This window comes from Camarhynchus parvulus, chromosome 3 (assembly GCF_901933205.1).
Source record: "Camarhynchus parvulus chromosome 3, STF_HiC, whole genome shotgun sequence".
Classification (NCBI taxonomy): Eukaryota; Metazoa; Chordata; class Aves; order Passeriformes; family Thraupidae; genus Camarhynchus; species Camarhynchus parvulus.
Window position 1 is genome coordinate 48101774 of NC_044573.1, and position 20449 is coordinate 48122222.

A 20449-nucleotide genomic window follows, 5' to 3' on the forward strand; every position below is an offset into this window, starting at 1 on the left:
GCACAGCACAAGTATCTAATAATTTATGGCATTAAAAGGTACATGGCCAAAGAACACTTAAATTATAGTTAAAAGAAAAACAGTGAGAAATGCTAGGTTAATTATGCTTTCTGCATATTCATCATGTTTCCCTCCTGGATGTTTAATGATCACAGTGTTTAATTTATTATTCTATTTATTTTTAGAATATTTTTATTGAAATGCTACATAATATAGGCTTTATTTTTTAAAATTTACTGTTACAAAGGTCAAGGATGTCTTATTTGTATGATCCAAATAATTATAAATGAAAAACAACAGAAATTTTCCCTATTAAATCTCGAATCTTTACCAACCAACCTATGAAAAATGTATTCAATTGCAAGTTTGCCAAACCTTTCGCCCAAACCTCTCACTTTTATTACATAAAGTGCACTGGTAAATACTCTACCTTCTGGGTTGCATTCCTTTCCATATGCTTATTAGTTCAATTTAAGTAAGAAAGACTATACTTTTTTTTGCAGCAGCATCAAGATTTTACAGATTAAGGTTTTCATTGAATTTTACTGTGTCTACAGACTACACAAATAAAAAATATTCTGTAATTGGTATTAAGAAAAAATCAAACAGAAGGCAAAAAGGATTAAATTAAAATCACTTCAACAGAAGCTGCAACATTTCACAAATCTGGCTTAGATAGTAAGACAATTCAAGAGAAGAAAAGTGACAGGGTAAATCATGTGTGTAAGTTCAGTTCAAATATCCACCACAGCCCAGGAAACACACACCTTGATAAGCCTGGGACAAATGAATTACGAATCCTTCTTCCAGCTAAGCAGGATAGTTGATTCATTCCAAAACGCCCCAAACCAGACTGCCTCTGTCTGAACTTACGGGGCAGGGGAGGTTGTACACTGGCTTTTTAAATGTTCCAGTGCCTCATTACCTGATTAAATACTACCCCAGACAGGGCAGATGTGCCAACCATTAGCAAATGGGGTGGGGAGAAGAAACTGGACTCCAAAGTCACCACACCAAAGACCTTTCACTGAGCCCCTTCTCCCTACCCACGTAAATGCAAGCTACCTCTGGTGTCAGGAACCAAAGAAAGTGTTTCTTACCTGAAAATACAGACATCTTGTATCATTTTGACACTCTCCTTACAGATTAATTGCTACCTAAAGTACTTTCTCCTGCCTTCTCAGGTGCAGTTCCTTAATATTTTTAAGCTACATTTTGTGTGCAATAAAACTGCAGACTGAAGTTGGTTCTTTTTTCTTATTTTTCCCAAATACCCAACACAGGTACAAATACATCATCAGCTGCAGCTATGTGACTTTCTGAATATTTAACATTTCTCATTCAAGGACACAGACAAAAAGCTATCAAAATGAAGTAGAGCTATAAATTCATGGTTGCCTAAAAAAAGTGTTCTTATTCAGAATTTAAGTAACCTGATTTCAATTAGCATTTATTTCCCTTTCAAAATTAATTTTTAAAACTTCTCATCTTTCAGCCACCAATCACTGGATCATACTTTTATTATCCTTGTTCCACTATACCATAAAATGAACAACTGGCATCTTAAATCTTCCCTCTGAACATAGAATTCTTCTTGTAAATACAGTCAGCTGCTCTCAAATTATAAAGTTTTTGAGACTTATTGCAGTTGTTCCTTCTACTCATGCTGTGGTTTACATCAAAGGGAACTAACTGAAAGGTGTTCGTATAATTTAAAAAAAAAAAGAAAATTAAATCAGTTTCTGCCTTTTTCCTAGCTTTTCCTTCTATACTAAAAAAATAATTAAATCTTATTGACTGTTCTCTTGAATTGTCTTACTCCATGTAATCATTGCAAATGAGTAAGTTTTTCATGTCAGTATTGTTTTTCTCTCTTCTTTAAACTTTGTCTGAAATTAAGCAACAGACAAAGATTTAAAAGGGTATTTAAACTCAAGAGTACTCTCCAGCTTCATCATAACAAAGCAAATGAAATTCAGAATCAGCTATTTTCTCCTTTATCTTCCACAATTCTCTGATTTATCTAGATGCTGCTGAAAACAATGATGTTTAGATCAGTAAGAAATAAAAAATCTAGGAAACTGCCAAGGCAGTCTGCTTTCCAGGCTGTGAAGCTACTGAAACCCTCAAGTTTTTTTAAAAAAAGTAAATCCTACTAGTTACATGTACTATGAATCCTTTTCAAGAATCAAGACTGCTATTGCTTTAGCAGCATATATGATGTTGAAAGTAGGGAAAGGTTACTAGAAAAGCCTTATTTGAGATGCAATAGTTAATTCTGTTGACTCCATTAAAGCCATACTGAAAATAAAACAGTGGTCTCAACCTCTATAAAGACCTTGACCCTCAAAGAACTTGCCCTACACTTCTGCACCCCTACCAAACTTCCTGTGAAAGACCATTAAAAACAATACCTAAGAGATGCTGGGCTTTGTTTCTGAGCCCCAGCTGGCTTCATTCCACAATCAAGCTCTAGGGCCACCAGCTCACTACTATGGGAGCAAGGCCTGTCCCAGGGAATACTTTGCCACCAACTGGTGTGCTTGAAGGATTGTACCTAGTGCACATATCGGAAAGGTTTCCTTCTGAACCAGCAATGAAAATAAAGAAAAAAAAAAGATTTCTCAAAAACTGAACTTTTGCTGAGGTAGGGTAAGAGAGAGCCTCAGAAACTCAGAAGAATGTATTAGATAAGAAAAAAAAAGATATACATATGAAATATTCAAGTTTAAGATCTTTCCCAGCACAGATCAGAAGGTCTATCTTAGTTTGTTCCATCTGCTCCTATCTCTGACCCCCAACTCTGAATGAACTGGTGAGCTCCACAGAACTCTCTGAGGCCAACTCATGCCCCCAACTCCAGCAACTGACTCTGATAAAGGTAGAACAGAAACAAAAATCTTTCAATGTCCACAAAGGACATACCCACAAGAAAAAAACAACAGGTTTAGGGTGGTTTTCCTCTTGCTTTCTGTAGTTGGCCACTTCAGCATTTTCCTTGAATTACTGCTGCAGGTGTGATCATTTTAATTGCACTTCTGCCTGAGTCTGAGCAGTGAATGTGCCTTCCCAACCAACTTCTGCCCTCTTCTTCCATTAGGAGAGAGGCAGGAACCTCTTCTCTAGTGTGTCACAGTTTTTGCTGCCTCTTGCAAAATTTTGAGCAGAAGCACAAATGCTTTTATAGAGAATTCAAGGATATTCATAGCAGGTTTTTGCTTTTACTGGTTACCGACTCAGACCCTTTAAAGAAATTAATCTTCATGACAGTTTAAAAACATCTGTCACATCTCACAAACGCTAACAAGTTTGATTGACAGATTTATTGCTACCTGCTTTTCAAAGCTCTCAAGCACTTGTAAATTGCTTGAAGCACAAAATGTGGCTCTCAGAGTTATGAGCAATATGGAATAGTAAAATATCCTCATGTTCTTTTAAAATGAACTATCTTCACATCCATTTCATCGCCATCCTACAGACTTTAAAACCTTACTCTTTTCCCAAACCCAAACTGATAAGATTTTAAACGCAGATTTCCTTCAGCCTAAAATGGACTACTCTGGGTCTCACTTATACACTGTACCTTCTTAAAATTTCATTTACCTTTCTAGCAAAGACCTATCCTCCTCTCAAAGCTGCAATATTTAACCTTAAAAGTACAGGCAAAACAAAATAAACACTGGTAGAGTAAGAAAAGCAAAATTAGGGATTGCTCTTCGCAGAACACATCAAGATCTCCACACCTCTCTAACTTAGGTATTCCTTATTATTTTCAAAATAAATATCTCAACCATTCCTCTTGGTAATCAAGGTATTTTTAATTTTTTTCTAAATATTTATATCTGAGTAAAATTTACCTTAATATCAATTACCATAAAAACTACCATAAAGTAAAGAAGATGACAAAAGAACAGTCAAGGCATGTCTGTTTACAGAGGAATTTTGCACAAAATGATGAATGGGCTCAATAGATATTAGTCACCATTGTCCTGGCCCAGGTTATGAACTTTGTGATTTTAAATACATTATTTAATGAGCCACACACACAAGAAAAAATCTAGTCTGAACACTGACAGTGTATTACACTGGAGTGCCTCTGCTGTTTCTTATGTGAGTGAGGTTCTTAATTAGGGTTTGTCAGCAACATGTTTTTATGTATTTCTAAATTATGCAGCACACAAAGCAATAAACATTACAATATAGGCAGCATAACACTACATAGAGAAAAATCTCAATAGCATTTCTGGCAACTACTTAGTACAGATGTTTTTCTGCTAGGTTATGGTGATAGGACTCTCTGTTATACCTAAGAAAAATAGAATCAAGGCAAACTTACTTGATATAATAGGGCACTTTGTTATGTGAAACAGATCTCTGCCATGGAAACTGTACTGAGGCTGAGGAAATAAAGAAAACGTTGTTATTAGAAAGCACCTGTCATACTAAAAAAAATCAAAATATCTTTTACTTATTTTACAAGTAATATGGTTATAATAAATTAAATTGAAACAATTAATATTTCCCAGAATACTTTCAGTAATTAGAAAAGCAGCAGAAGAAAATGATGGCAATCTATCATGATGATTACAGGCATCTATTTGATGCCATACTGGAAATAAAACAAATGTGATGATTCTACTTCAATGAAGGATGATAAATTCTGAGAAAGCAAATTACCCATTTAGGGAAACTGCAGACACTTGTTTTCCTACCTCTGTATGATTATTATCAGTTTATACTTTTAAAATAAATAATTCCACTAGTATAAATAGTGCCCTGCAACAGAACAAGAAGAAGAAACAGCAACCTTGTTTTTATTAGTTACAACTCTTAGTTCCCATTTGCATCTCAAATTAATATTGATTAACACTGTATGGCCAGGAAAAAAAAAATTAAAACTTGTCTTGGCACTCCTTGACAAAGAACTGCAATCTTCGCAGAATTTATGCAAATCAGATATCATCCACAATATCAGGGAAGTTTCTGCACACTGAGTTGAAAAAGGCGTGAAGTCATACATAACACTGCAACTCCGCTGACCTAAAGATCCCAAGAGATAAAAGGTAAAAATTGTTCAGGCCAACAGGACTGTTGGTGCTCAGCTTAAAAATAGCTATTCACTGAAAAGTCAGAGGTACACATATCAGAAATTACCAGACTAGTGCCTGGGTAATTAGGGTTCCAGCATGAAAAAAACTCCTTGCGCAAGATTCCCTGTGGAAGCAGAAACTGAGAGAACAGGCAGGAACAAGCGATGACCACAATGAGATGAATTTACACTGCACACACATGGCAGACACAGAGCGTCTGCTCTCGGGTCCTAACAGCCCCCACTTAGAGCCCAGGTAAAATGAGACACATCTTAGATCCATTCTGGATCTCAAGTAATTAAACTCTCAATTAATGTAATTTTCTGCAAGTTTGGCCCACTTCAGGATTCATCCCCCTCTGGAAAAAAAAATCCACTTGAAAGTAACTCTCTCCTCTTCCCTCAAGACCCCTCTAAACTGCAGTGAAGCCTCACAAGCTGTAAAAGTCCCACAGGCTGTTGCAGCTACACAGAGACAGGTCTTGCCCTGCTACCAGACGGCCGGTGCCCAAGGGTTTCATGGCTGTCACCTCTTCCTAAACCACACAAAATGCCATGGTTTATAATTTAAGAAATATTCATGTACTGAAAGACAGATTAACTGGGAATAATATTTGGGAAATTACAGGAATAAAGTTGTTGAAGATTGCATGCAAGATGTTTTCCATTACCATCTGTATGGCTGATTACCTTGTCAAGTGAGCAGTTTGCCTTATCTCTCTCTTTGAGTGATCACATTCACACCTTCCTCGGGAGTGGACCTCTGCTGATAACCGGCTATTGAATATCAGCACATGACTGATAAGAACTATAACATCCCATTGTGAGATGCTCCGCCCAGAGGGAGGAGCCAAGCATTGCTACCCAGATATACGCTGAGATCCTGAAACTGCAGCATGGCTTTTCTCCACGGGATTCCCCAAAGGAACAGCAGCTGCCTCTTCCTCCACCGGATCTCCAGAGGAAGAGTACATCCTTCTCTACAGATTCCCCTTGCTCCAACAGAACCACACCTGATACTTCAGAAGACTGCAGCCACATTTTCAATCGGACTACCACCCACACCCTGACCCACAGGGTGTCAGGTTGGGTTCTGACTCTGTCAGTGTTGTTCTAGTGGACTGCATTGTTTATTTTATTCTTTGTTTTCTTCCCTATTAAAGAACTGTTATTTCCTGCTCCCATATCTTTGCCTGAGAGCCCCTTAATTTAAAATTATAGCAATTCGGAGGGGTGGGGAGGGTTTACATTCTCCATTTCAGGAGAGGCTCCTGCCTTCCTTAGCAGACTCCTGTCTTTCCAAACCAAGATGAAAGTAAACCACTTTCTTTACTGGAAAAAACAAGTGAAAATTGCATCTTTATTTGAAGAAGGTAACATTTGCAATAAAGTTGTAGGTAAAGAAAAAACATCGTAAAGGCTAAATGCTCAAACAGATGTAGCTTGTTAAAAAATAATCTTAGGCCTTAATAAATCTGAGAAAAAAAAAAGTAGATTCAACCTGATAGGTGAAAGTGTCCATCAGCTTTAGAGTTTCATTCTCTAGTGTTGCAATTTGGCACCTCTGATGGCTCCTGTTCTACTACATGAATTATGTCAGCTAAGTAAGAATTTGCTTAACTACAATTTATTTGCTATGTCAGATACAGATATTCTGCACTGACATAAATATGAATTAAACAATGTAATCAATTAAATTACTAATTATTATGGAACAAGTCATATTCTATTTACTTGGGAACAACCCTTGTAAAACATTGCCAGCTTTCTGCTGTAGGAAAGTCTGGAAAATGAGATTACCATTCTCTCTCAAAAATCACTGATGAAAACTGAACATAGTAGTTCTCAACTTGGCATTCACTAGCAGGCCTGCAGATATTAGTATGGCTGAGATGCTTTGAGCAGGCCACTGGAGACGTAAGCTGTTTGTTAGGGAACATGTGGAGCCAGTGCTCTCTGGATGTTCATGGATTTGTCTTAGAAAGCATACAAGAGATGTAACAGAGTAGTGGATTGTCAGCCTTGGAAAATACAGAAAAATTATTACAGAAAAATCAAGTTACTATTTCTAAAGGCAGGAGGCAGCAAAAAGCAATCTTTTTGCAAGGAATAATGGATTATAAGGATTCTTCACCTTTATCTGTGTTAGGAATGTGTAAAATTTACTGATCAGTAACTGACTTGAAAAGTGCTTACCTTCCATCTCAAAAGCACTGAAAAACAAATCAACCAAATTCTGACTCCCAATGATGGGAGGGGACAAATAGCTCAGCAAAAAGAGATTGCAGTGGCCTACTAATACAGCTTTATCTCAGACTCCTAACACAGAACATTTTATGAAGGGCTAATATATTGTTTGGTAGCCTTTAAAAAGACTTTGAAGCCCTTTCATAGTGATGGTCTGCATGAATCCGTGCAATTGGTGATCCAAGAAGTCAAACAGTAGTATCAAATGCTGCACTGTGTTGTTTTAGTACAGAAACATTTCTAGCCACTGCGGAGATTAAATCACTGGAATAATAGGGCTGGAACCAAGGTGCTGGATAATGTCATCTAGGCTCCCTTTCCCATAAAAGGTTGGCCTACATGATATTTTTAGATCAGTCCCTTTCAAACAGGGCTACTCCATCATTCTATGAATCTGATGAACAGGCAGAAACAGATACCTTGCTAGCAAAAATTCCTGATTAAATGATAACTTGGATCTAGTCAGTTGCAAATAGTGGGATGGCAAGTTATTGTTCCTTCTTAGTATTTGGAGGAAGAGTAACAGGTAAGGGAGGTAAACTGAAAATAGCTGCTGTCAGATAAGCACAGATAAAAACTTGCCCTCTAATTCAGAAGTGCAACTTTGGAAATGAAGTTTTGCAGAAAACATAGATATATAATCAATGAGATTATATATGAGATTGTTCCATTCAGACTACTACTCTATTTGTTCCTCACAGCTAGAAGTCACTTATTGCTGCTAAAAAGGTTTGAAATTTTTGATTTAGAATACACAGTCTTTCAACCTGTCAGGATAAAGCCTTCAACTTTCCAGATTTAATAATTTTTTTCTATTATTATTTTACTTCTGAATTTAGCGTCCCTTACTTACATTTACCACACACTATATAAAGTTGTAGGTATAAGTTCTTTAACTCTGTCTTGCTAAAGCTCTAGAAAATGTTTGGTTGTTGTTTTTTTGTTGGTGGTGGTTTTTTAAAGATGCTTCAGTTGTAGTTGGTGTGGGGAAAGAGGTTGTTTTTAAGAAATGGTTTAAATGAATAACTACATATTATTTGTTTTTCCAAAACTGCGTTACTTAGCTGTAATTCTTTATGGTATCTACCAACATGGAAACCATCCTGGAAACTTCCCCTTTTTTACTTTGGTATGTAACAACCTGAATGTCCCCTTAAGCCTGAAGAATATTCCCTAAACACGGCTGAGGAATGCTGATAAGGCACTGCATAGTCTCTGTGGACATAATTCTATGCATGTTTTAACCAGCAAGAAAGCCAGTTCACCACTCAGACTTGTGAACATGGTGTTTTATTGTGGCATGTTGTAAGCCAATTCAAGGAAACGATCCAGGCCAAGACAAACAAAACCAGCAAACCTTTCCTGGCAAGTTTTACATGTGGACTCTTCTACTGATTCTCCCTCAACTAGAATAAGAGAGCTAGATTCTGAGAAACAACTTCTACATTGCTCCCTAATCTGTTTTATTTACAGAGACTAGACTGACTAGTCTTACAAACAGCTCATCTAGCATTCTTCAGCAGTGCCAAAGGTAGCACTTGATCTGTAATCTTTTTAACAAGGTATTACATGGATGTATGATCAGGTTACAAGTTTGAGACTACAAGAGCTACAAAACCACTGTGGCAACAGTATGCAATATTTCTAATGGGGCTTTAAAAAAGAAATAATTCCTATACTTTTGAAGTTGTTTGTTCTGTCAATTTTAAAAAAGGATGAAATGGCTCCAGGAATTGCTGGTTTGCGTAACAGCTGTAATGCTTTATATACACCGTGTTTGGTTTACTGAAAAACCAACTGTCAATTCAAAATAAGAACATGGTTGTAACATAAGTCAAGAAAAAAAATCAAGATTTATTTACTGATTTAAATTATATTACCTACACAGTGATATACACTACTTCAGAATCTCTGGCAAAGATCTGCTCATTTTTAGGTTGACTTCTCAACTCCTGCAATATTGTTATCTTTTTTATAGAACAATCAGTTAAAAACTGGAGAGGTGATTGGGTTAAAATTCTGTCTCATTAGTTCTGATTATGGCAGGTAGGCTGGAACATCAGGAAACCAACATGGACCTCGATACCATGACCTACATATGCATAACAATTATATCAACTCAGCTTTTCCTCCTTAGTAGATGTGAGATTATAGGCTTACACCTCTAAAGTGTTTATTAAGAACATGCAAGGATAGGTCCTGAGGAAGCGATGCATGTTTACTTTTCCCAGCCTTTTACTTGAAGGTCCAGGAATGTATGATACGAAGCCTTTAAGGAAAAAGAAAAACACAGGGAGCTCTTCCTTTGTGCCATCCCAGCAAGTGTGGAAGCCAAAGAAAACGGAAAAAAGAGTTGGCAAAGGATGAAAAGATGTGGTCACAAACACACAAAGATTCTGGAACAGTCACTGATCAGACATTGCAGAGAGGACAAAGAATAAGGCAATGAGGGCACACTCATCTCAGAAAGACAGAGTGGGAAGCACACTAGTCAAAATGTCAATGAAGTTATGAAGAAGAAACACCCCTACAAAAACAAGGAGATAGATAATATCATGGAAGTGGAACTTCCTCAAGGCATAGGGAAACATGGAATAAAGATCAGTCAGCATTTGAGAAAGCCATCATATCTTACATGCATCCATTAATTCAAGGAACTTACTGGAAAGAAAATGCTGTGATGCAGGTCCAAAATCTCGGTGTGCCTCCTGTAACTGTTTAAGGCGATCCTCTACAGAGACCTACACATAAACACACACACTCAAAATCTACATTGCAACAACAAGGTAATGAAAGAAGAATCACTTGTTTACATTTCTTCTAGTGAAATAAAATTTTTTGTGTGTCACAGCAATTATTTTGCATCCGCCTATTTAAGGCAACATATTTTTCTTTCATCTGCTTAATGAGAATCATGTTTCTATCTTTCAGTGTTCTGGTGTGAGAACTGTAGATCAATAACAACAGTAGTTTCATGGTGACTAGAGCCAGCTGCTGACATTTCTGACCTCCTCCCAACCCTTCTGTTGTCCAAATTCCCATAGTCAGCAGGTCTCAGTTTGATTGCATTGATCTCATGCTGCCTTTCCAGCACAGAACCATTTAGGAAGACAGGGTTTCACCAGCTGACATGATGCCCCTCAGTCTAATTGAAACTGCAGTAGCAGTACTTTGGCTGCTTGGTTAACTAAATTTAAAGGAGACACACACAGTACCCACCCCCCCCCCCCCCCCCCAAAAAAAAAACCAAACCCAAACCAACAAACAAAATAAGAAAAGAAACCCCACTACCAAATTATATTAGGAAATGAAAGGATGAAAGGTCTGATATGACACAATAACAGCTTTGACTTTCAGGAGTGACTCATTCAAAACTACTGGCCAACAAACTGGTGCCCAGGTTTTGAAAATTCATTCCCACCACCCTCACTAGAGATGTGATAAGTATTTCCTACAAAAAAGAACACAAAAAAAGGAGAAACCTCAAAAATTCATAAATGAACTTTAGCTGATATAAGAGACTTCACTAAATCATTCACTGTGAAACTAAGGATGAGTTTCAGCTGTAATCAGGCACATGGATTTACTTTTCTCAGACCATTTAAGCACAATTATCATAACTAAGCAATATGAATTTCTAAGCATATCCTCTTCTGCTTTTTATGCTAAATTGCTACAGTATATATCTTGTTATAGCTCTACTAATACTTAAATCACTTTAGGTGAAATTTCCTACAGAAACTGAATATTCAAAGACCAATAAAACAGCTTTCACACAAGCTGGAAACACAACAGAAATTTTACACCAGTTTTTGGTGGAACGGATTTATGCAGTAAAATCTACTGCTACAAGACACACAAAAAAATCATGCAGCAATAGTTCCTACTACTTTCCCAGAATCTAATGCAGTTTCCTGTTTGAATAAACTGCTGAAATAGATTGAAAGGAAAAGCTGTTGGCCAAGCTGTCGGTAGCTCCTTTTGTTGCATTGGTACTAACAGAATAACACTAGTGACAGAAGTAATGAACAAATGGTATAAGTGAATCTTTTAAGAAAACAGGGGAGAGTGAGAAATATCCCTCCCCACACACCTACTGTACATGATCAGAAAAATACCTGTAAAAGTTTCCATCGCATGTTAAGATCATCCAGTTGACGAGACATCTTTAAAGATGGATAAAGGTCAAGTGGAGACAGCTGGCTGGACAAATCATTCACTGTTTTAACTTTTAAGTTGATGGGAGCAATTTCTTCTCTAAAAGCCTAGAAGGGTAAGAAACACACTTATGTTCAGTTGACATCTGAGCAGCACAAAAGCGTAAACTCCACATGGTGCTGACCTGCCCAATGTGGCAGTTTATGCTAAACAACTGCACAGAAGTCAGCTCTCAGCAAAGACATTTCACTCACTTCAATATTCTTGCTGTATCACTCATATCCACCTTTAAGGAAAAACAGTATGAAACTTACTGAAATGCCCATAAGCAAATTGCACCCTAAAAGAATTTAATTTATTGGTCTTTTGTGGTGCTGTATGGCTTTAGAGCTTTTCTTTGCAAAAGGAAACACGCAATGCTATATTAGGAGCTTTAGCAGCATAGAGCCTGCCAACTGTTCTTAAGACAAAATATTGTTCAGTAGCTATAGTTTTCAAGTATTAAGCAGCTGACAAAAGTTCAATTTAAAAACTATTATTGAACTAGCAAAGCATGAAGGAATGTTTCTTCTAAGGAAAAGGAGTACAATGTTTTACCTGATTAGAACCAGAGAGTAAAGCTATTACAATGACTAAAAAGAAGTAAAAGGTTTATTGAATCAAATCGAACTAAATACAGTATTAAGACAAAATTGATGCAAGTTTAGTTGCAGTTTAAAAAATGCTTCAAATGCCTTGCTTGCTGTGAGCAGTTAAGTGTTCAATCCTGCAAACAGCTTGATTAAACACCATTAAACAAGCCCAAAACAGCTGTAAAGGAAGTATTTTCTTTGGACAATTTAATTATTTATCTCCCTTCAATAATCACTCTCATTAGGCCAAGGAACAGAAAGAACGTACTGTTAAGAAAGAAACACTGGGTTTCTGGACAGCCAGTAGGCCCCTATTGCTTCAGCAAATGTTACAGTTTTTCCAAAGCAATGAAAATCTGAAAGACTTTGCTATCATCTACTTTACAGAAAAAGTCATTAAGATATGACAAATCACTTCTTAGCATGAGAACAAGGAGCTATTCAGCATTAGCATCTTATTTCTTGCTTTAGCATCTACATTAAAATATAAGAGAAGAAGGAAGAGATTCATTACTCTTTTCAAATCAGCAGCAGTCTGGATATTAACTCACCTTTGACTGCCTTTGTTTTAAAGACTTCAGTTTCATTACCCTTGAAAGTGACAATATAACTTGGGCAATCAGGATGCTTACATTGATATATGTGAAATAATGTAGCTCTGTGAATTCACAGACACTGTATACATAGAGAGAATATCCACAGAAACCTGGTTACAGCCATTTTATTCTTCTAACACCAGCATCCTATGCTGAAGACATGGATGGTCAGGTACACAACCTCAGGGTCTTCCAATGCTTTGCTGTATTAATTCTTAAGCTTAAAAACTGAAAATTTGTGTTTGTGAAACAGAAGCTTAGCAGTAAATGCTGAATTTGCCTGAAAGAGCAATCTTCTCTACCTACATGTGCATACCCACATGTTCTCCTGGAATCCATGATATTCACTGCACTGTACTTTTCCAGTCAGCTTTTCTGGACAATGCTATCAGAAGATATTTCTTCTTGGGGAGCTTTGCATTACCAGGTCCCTACACAATCCATTAAGTTAGGCAGGAGATGATTACTACCCATCAAAAGCAGCCATGCCTTGGGATGCTGAGCCCTCCATGGAACCCAGGCAGCAAGAACTGATTTGCCTATAACAACATTATAGGGTAGTATGTGTTCTGCAGTTTGAAATAAGCCTGGTGAGAAGCCAGGCTAAAGTAAAAGCAAATGCTAATTTGCTCATGCAAACAAAAATAGACAATAGGCATGTTTAGTTTGTAAAAGTTAAGAAACATAAATTTAAACTATGTGTTTATTTCTGTATGATTAAGAAAGCTCTAAATATTTTTCTAAAAAGAGAGTTACACTTGATGGCCAAACAGATCTGTGTGTGTATGTAATCCCAGCCAACACTGGGAATGCGGCCCAGCTCTGGACTTTATTTGAGACTTCAGATATCATCTTTAAAGACTTTATACCGCACATGAGAATTTTAGCATACAGTGTATAAACATCTAATATGACTAGAGGGACCAGAATGGAGAGATCTGACACACAAACAAACGAAGTATTTCCCAGGAGTTCCACACTTACCGTAGTTTTCTCAATGTGATCTGGTAATGAATCTATGAGCAAGTCTCCTACAGGTTTCCAGCCATTCCTCACGTTTTCAGCCTCCTTCAAATCAGCGTCAAGGTCATCCATGGCACACTGAAGGTCTTTCAGTTTTTCTAATGCTTTGTCTACTTGCTTCTGCCAGATACTGGCACTAGCATTTAGGTTCTCCCATTTCTCTTTTACCTCTGATGACTGTTTGCGCATGGCTTTGGCAATCTTCAAGGCTTTCTCCTCAGGGGTCAATTCTGCAGAGGGGAATAACAGTTATACTGTTTATTTCTTATTTTTGTCCAGTTAAACAGATGGTGCTCCTGAAATACACACTCAAGACAGTCTACTGACTGTCCAGTCCAGTGTCAACTGATAATTTATTTCAGCAGGTACAAGGTAGAGGAAAGTCCACCTTGCTGCAACTGAAATAAACCTCAATCACTCCTACTGACAACATAATGCTTGATCAGAAGACAGGAAACTATTCCTGACTTCCATATATTATGATACCCACAAAGTAAAAGCAGCTTACTGCTGATTTGTTACTTTTGGAGGGACAGGGAAGAGAAATATAAGATACTTCTTCCTTCCTGGAAACTTCATTAGGTAATCTTTGCATCATTTCACGTGGAAAGAGCAAGGACAGTGCTTTGTTCCTGGATCTCTTACCACCACCTTTCACTGTGGCACCAGGATGTCTCTTCATATTCAGTAGCAAAATCCAAGGTACACTAAGTACTGTGGGGGGCACGGTTGTGCAGCACTACATCAATTTTTCTGTGTAAACACCAAAATCCAAAAAGGCTGGTTTAAATAGCTTTTCCAAACCTACAAACGTTCTATGAAGCTGTTGACTGAAAAAGAATCAAGCTTACGGTGTACTATTTCTCACAAATTTCAGGCTTGTGTCTAGATATCACACAATCCAGAAACCCCGTAAAACCTTCAGTTTGAGACTGAGCAAGACCCAGACAGCTTGAAAGCTAAAAAGAAAATCCTAAAACATCCCCAGCAGGTCCTGCTGTCTGCTGCCTGCGGGTCCTTGCTGAAAAAAACTCATGGGAAGCTTCCTTCATCAGGGAAGAGTAGCTTCAGTAATGACAAACAAACATAACCAGTCTCAGAGGATTCCCCTTCTACATAAAAGCAAGCAGAGGAAACTATAATGCAAAAAACTGAGAACAAAAGAAGTAGCAGAGACGTGACATGCACTGAAACTAAGCCAATTGGCCTCCTATTCAGTCCTATATAAAAGCCCTGGAAAAGGTTTATCACAGTGCTCTTGTGATTAAAATTCAAGTGTTGCCTATGAATAAATTATACACAATCATGCAGAGATGAAAGTACCATTTTTGTCACAATTCAGATGAGACATACCATCTTTCATTTACTGATAGACTGTCTTTAAAATCATTATAACTGACTGAGCTTGGAGTTGCTACTGTGGTTGGAGGAAGGTGAGGGGGCAACAGACAGAAATTGTGTGGGAGGGATGTTTTTGCTTTACCAAGGTCAGATGAATGTCAAAGTAAATGCACGGTTATGGTTGCAAAAGTTACCCAACTGTGCCTCTTATATGCAACTGTTGTCCCATAGCACCCAATACAGAAAAGCATATTGTAAGTAATTAACACAAAATAAAACATTGAAATTCACTCCAATTAAGTCACTTTTTTCCAGATAAAAAAGTAACAGGGAGTTGTTTGGATCACAACCAGAATTTCTGCCCACCAGTTCCACATATTTATTCTGTTTATTCTTTTAAAATTTTTTTCAAATCTTGTTAGCCCATGTAGGTATTGATATATGCTGGACTATGATGATTAGAAGAGTATTCTAGTCATCACTAGAAGAGATTCAAGACAATCCAGATGCCATCTGGGGAAAAAAACCCCACCAACAAAATGAAGAAAAATCAACCCACAATGCAACTACAATTTGTATTACAACTGTTGATATAGGGAGGAGAGAGTGTTGCCCAAAAGCACAAGGACTTTGCTGGGAAGTGGTTATGTAGGAGAAACAACAAACAAGGAATGGTAACCAGAGAACAGTGGAAGGCAAGAGTAATCAAGAGCCAACAGCACCAAGGGAAGGGAGACACATACCCAGCCTATGGTTTATGGTGCATGTTTTGACCTCAGAAGAGAGAGACATTTGAAGAAAGAGTGCAGCTGAGTGTTACAATAGATATTTTGAACTTATCAAGTGTCTTAAGTTAATATTTCAGTGACTTGTTGGGTGTCATAAGCTATTACATGAAAGCACTGCCTATGTGCACTCGGCCTGTAAAAGCAGAGATTGTACCCAGTCTTAGGGACACTGCAGTGGCAAGAAGGGATTGCAGAGGAGAAACTTGGAATGAAATGACCGTGAAAAAATCCCACAATGCTTAACTAGATGCAAATAGATATGAACTACGTATGTAGCTGTAGGATACAGAGACGTGGCAGTAACCTACAATTTGCAATACTTACACACCAGAACAAAGTTGAAGACCAAAGCTGTGCTGTGATAAATTGCACCTTGTCTCTGGATTTACAGCATTTCACAGTAGAATAAACTGCATTATAGCACAACACAGTTTTAGAATGATCTTTACCCCAAGTTCTGCAAAGAAAATATTTATTTCTTTTGAAAAGAAATAAAGCTCATACTCTAAGTAAAACCCAATTTAAGGAAAAGAAATTCTTTTACACAGAAAAGAACAGCTACAAAATGCCATCAAAGAAGTTGTTAGCATAAGTACTTTTGGAATAATTCACCTTTGAGAACAATAATAATGATGAATGAATGGGAATTCACTACAGTCCAGTGACAAGGGACTGTGAACAATCTAGAAGTCAAGCTGCACCTAAGGACCAGCATTTAATATTACAGGCTCTCTCACAGGCTGAGGTTTCCTATCATACAGTTGTAGGTTGTGGGCAACCAAACCTCAGCAATGAAAGCTGCAAGACTTATAAATGAGGATTAAGGGAACACCCAGAGGTGGAACACCTTACATAAGGTAAGGCAATACTAAGCTTCATTGAGAGGGGAGAGAAAATTGCACACCAATTTGATAAAGCCTTCTCTGTTGGTACCTAGAACATGTAAATACAGGGGACACTATACCCAAAAACTGGACTAAGGTGAAGTTCCATATATGCAAAGCTGCAGTCTACCACTTGGATCCAACATCATGCAGTCAGATCATTCTTTATCTGTTGTCAGAGCCAAAGCCTACCAGCTCTGCATGAAAAAGTAGAATGCTGCAAGACCCGTGCAGGTCTAAGCTAGATTATTAGTCAGTTAAAAAGATCCTTCGCTTGACAAAGAACATGTGGAAAGCTTTATAGTAAGAGCTGAAAATCTTGTAAAACTCTTTGGCCTTTTTTAAAGGCCTAAACACAGCAGATCCAATGAGCGCTTCTTGCTCTAACAGAGGCAATAAGAAGAGAAGTGGCTGTAGCACCTGGGGATAGGTTCAGAGGTGGTTATGGGGGTCCTCAGTTAACAAGTGGATTAGATGATCCTGAAAGTCTCTTCCAAGCTTGATGATTCAATGATTAGAAGAGGGGAACAATAGCCTGACTTTAGTTGTCTGGCCAGCTAAAACAAAGCAGCTTTACTCACAAAAGAGCTAGTCCCTTATTTGGGGATGGGAAAAAGATTCCAGAATGATTGGGATGATACTAGTACCCCAACAGAACTGAAACTCAAAACATGTTTGAAGACCATTTGTCAAATCAATGTTATTGTGCAAGGATATCTACTACATATTGTATTTGAAAAATATTAATTCATTGCAAGACTGCTTTATTTTACAAAAGCTTTGGAAGTGCTTGTAAACCTTGCACTAAAAAGACATTTACTAGAGAAATAGAGCAAAATATGTGCTTTTATGAGCTATAAACCATTCAGCATATATTCATTTAACAGAAATACATCTTGTATAACTAAGTTTTCCATCAAAAAAGCCCAAGTTATTAATGAGCAACACATTACTTTTTTTCAAGCAGAGATCATATTCTCCAAGATACTGGTTGCATAGCATAAAATTGTAAATCTCAAAGAAAATGTCTTAATGGTAAGACTTTTCTTCTATTAGTTTGGAATTCATTTAACCAGCCATTACACAAACCAGCAGACAGGATTCCTTTTTGCTGTGAAAAAATTCTACACAGTAGTCGTTGCTCTTTATTTCCTACTTTATATAAAGTCTTCTCAATCACCAGTTTGATCGGTGTCTTCCCAACCCTTTTTGTAATGGTACTTATATACATTATCCTCACTTCAGCAGCTGCTCAGAGAGTAAGAACAGCCTATATTCACTGGACCATCTGTTTACAGGAGAGGACAGATATTAACTGACCTTGCAGTCAGGGAAAAGGACTCCTCTTCTGTAGTGAAAAAAATCTTGATTTTAATATAAATTTTTTGTCACAAGCAAAGCACTGAAAGCTCCAACAGGTTTTCTATGTCTCTAGCACAGACTGAAAGAAAACTTTCAGGCCTGAATTTTCAGCATATAGTTTCCTTGCATGCTTACATATATGGATAATAGTAGTGAAGAAAATTCTTCTTGCTTAAGAATTTATTTTAGACCTCAAACTGTTTGGCTGTAGCAGTTTTCATCCTAGTCAACCTATCAATCCTTATTATGTAGCCTTGAATTAGCGATCTCTTTCCATCTTGCCAAAATTACAATAATTTCCTTTCACTTCTGCTAAATTCTTAACCAAATATACTGGAACTGGAGATGATTTCATATTGCCTCCTTCTCACATGATGTCAAACATTGTCTCTTCCTTGGTTCAATCAATCTTTGCAGCATAAACAATGTATGACATAGCACTGTGCTCATTATGAAAACTTTCAGAGCATTAGAATGGGCACAATGGCTCATGATCAAACTCCTGCACAGAAGATCCAAAAGCAGTGCTATCATTGCATCATGAAGTCTCTAGCATTGCTGCAGAGAAAGCATTGTCTGAGTTTCTAACAACCTTGACGGAAAACTTAGTCCTGATGTGATGAGAACCGGAAGTTTAAGAGCAAGCAGTAGTTGGTTAAATGTTAAATGTAAAGATGTTTCCACCCAGAGAACATCCCATATTTCAGATAAAACTGGGACACAACAGAGCCTACAAGTCAGGAATGAATATGACTAGGTTAGTATCCCAAGGTCCTCATGAATAAAAAAAAACCCCAAATAATCAACCAATAATAAAATTAACCATTTTGAACTCCAGCCAGCCTGTTTCCATTAAAATCCTCTAAGTTTGCATTCCACACCACTCAGCAAGTGGAAACAATTTCCTTGAATTTACTACTATGGCTCCAAGCAGACAACCATGTAGACCCTACAGGACGAATTTCAAAGCTTTACCAAAGCAGACTAAACTTGTAAGGGTGACTAAAAGAGCTAATTTTGAAAACGAGAGAGAGAAGTATTTTGTGATTCTCTCATGGGTAAATGCACATTTCTCTTATCATAGGAAGAAACTGTTAGAAGTCATGAGTGAATGAGCTCCAACTAAAACAAAAGCAGCAATGTTGAAAATAGTGTAATTAGTTTCTGGATATGATTCCCCTGACTTCCAGTGGGCTACATCCTCTTCATTCTCCTAAGCACTTCTAATCCACAGTCAAGACTTCATACTCAGTCCAACAGCACAGCAGAGGGGAAAAAAAATCCCAGTAGTGTATGATAGCTAGAGAACAAACCCAAACATTTGGAATAGAAATGCTGCCTGCTATATACTAGACATGCTGCCTGCTATATACCTGTAATATATTAGAAAAGAATAAACTGCCTATTTTCAGTGAGATCTTCCTTGCAAAAGGAAAAATTATGGCAGAGAAATTTACCTAAATTATGGTAAGCAAAAAAGTTCAGCTTTTATTTATGCCTGAAACAGGTAAAGATATTGTCCCTCTACAAGTTTAAATAAAGTATCTACATACAATTCATTGATGCTCATTAACATATTTCTTTTATAACACAGATGTGATTTATGGGGCTTTCTATTCAATTAATAGGAGATAACAGATGGTAAACACTTATTTTTAAATGCTGTGTTTATCACAACAACCTTTGCTACTAAATAGCAGCTTTTAAAGCTAGGAATCTAATTGTCTTAAAAAAATTAAGTTACTAAAGTAGTTGGACAACACTACAGACACCCAGAACCATTCACTATTACAATGACAATCAGTGTAGTGGCCTGTGATGATCTGCTAGGATGTTTCACTGCTTCAGTGGAAATATTAGGACAGAATTTCAGCAAAGCTTTATCATCAGTTCATAGAACCCTGGGGACATAAATCATGAAATCTGCTTTCCTTTGTCTTTCCAATGGCCTGTAACCTTACAGTACATGGAATTAAGAAGCCAGCTGTAACTATGCCATAGAGAAATATAATTAACATTTTTAGATCAAAGTTTTCTCCTATACCACAGACAAGTGAAAAAGTGAAAAAAAATGCTAAAAGCATAAGCATTTTCAATTTCTTTAACCTGTCCATCCATGAAATTCAGCAGCTGGCCTGCTGGCTTATCAATCAGCTCCATTCAGATGCTTAGGCAGCTCAAATACAGAAGACTGTGAAGCTTGCTTTTTTGTGGTGGGGCCTCTCTACAGAAACATGACAAAACAAAAGCAGAAAAAAAGACAGATGGGAGATGCAATTGGCTAAGAAAGTAGCTTTCTGGAAGATAGAGAACTCTGACTGAATGTGCC

The 20449-nt window shown here is 37.3% G+C and overlaps 1 protein-coding gene across 5 annotated transcripts in view; it reads right to left on the reverse strand.

The window, feature by feature from the left end:
- Positions 1-20449, reverse strand: part of UTRN (utrophin) — a 342692-nt gene that overhangs the window by 65056 nt on the left and 257187 nt on the right. For all 5 annotated transcript variants that reach the window (XM_030944526.1, XM_030944527.1, XM_030944525.1 and 2 more), the window contains 4 exons: positions 13707-13975; positions 11455-11601; positions 9999-10077; positions 4337-4397 (listed from right to left, as the gene is read on the reverse strand). In XM_030944526.1, coding sequence (XP_030800386.1) covers positions 4337-4397; positions 9999-10077; positions 11455-11601; positions 13707-13975 — 556 coding nt within the window. The remainder of the gene's footprint in view (positions 1-4336; positions 4398-9998; positions 10078-11454; positions 11602-13706; positions 13976-20449) is intronic.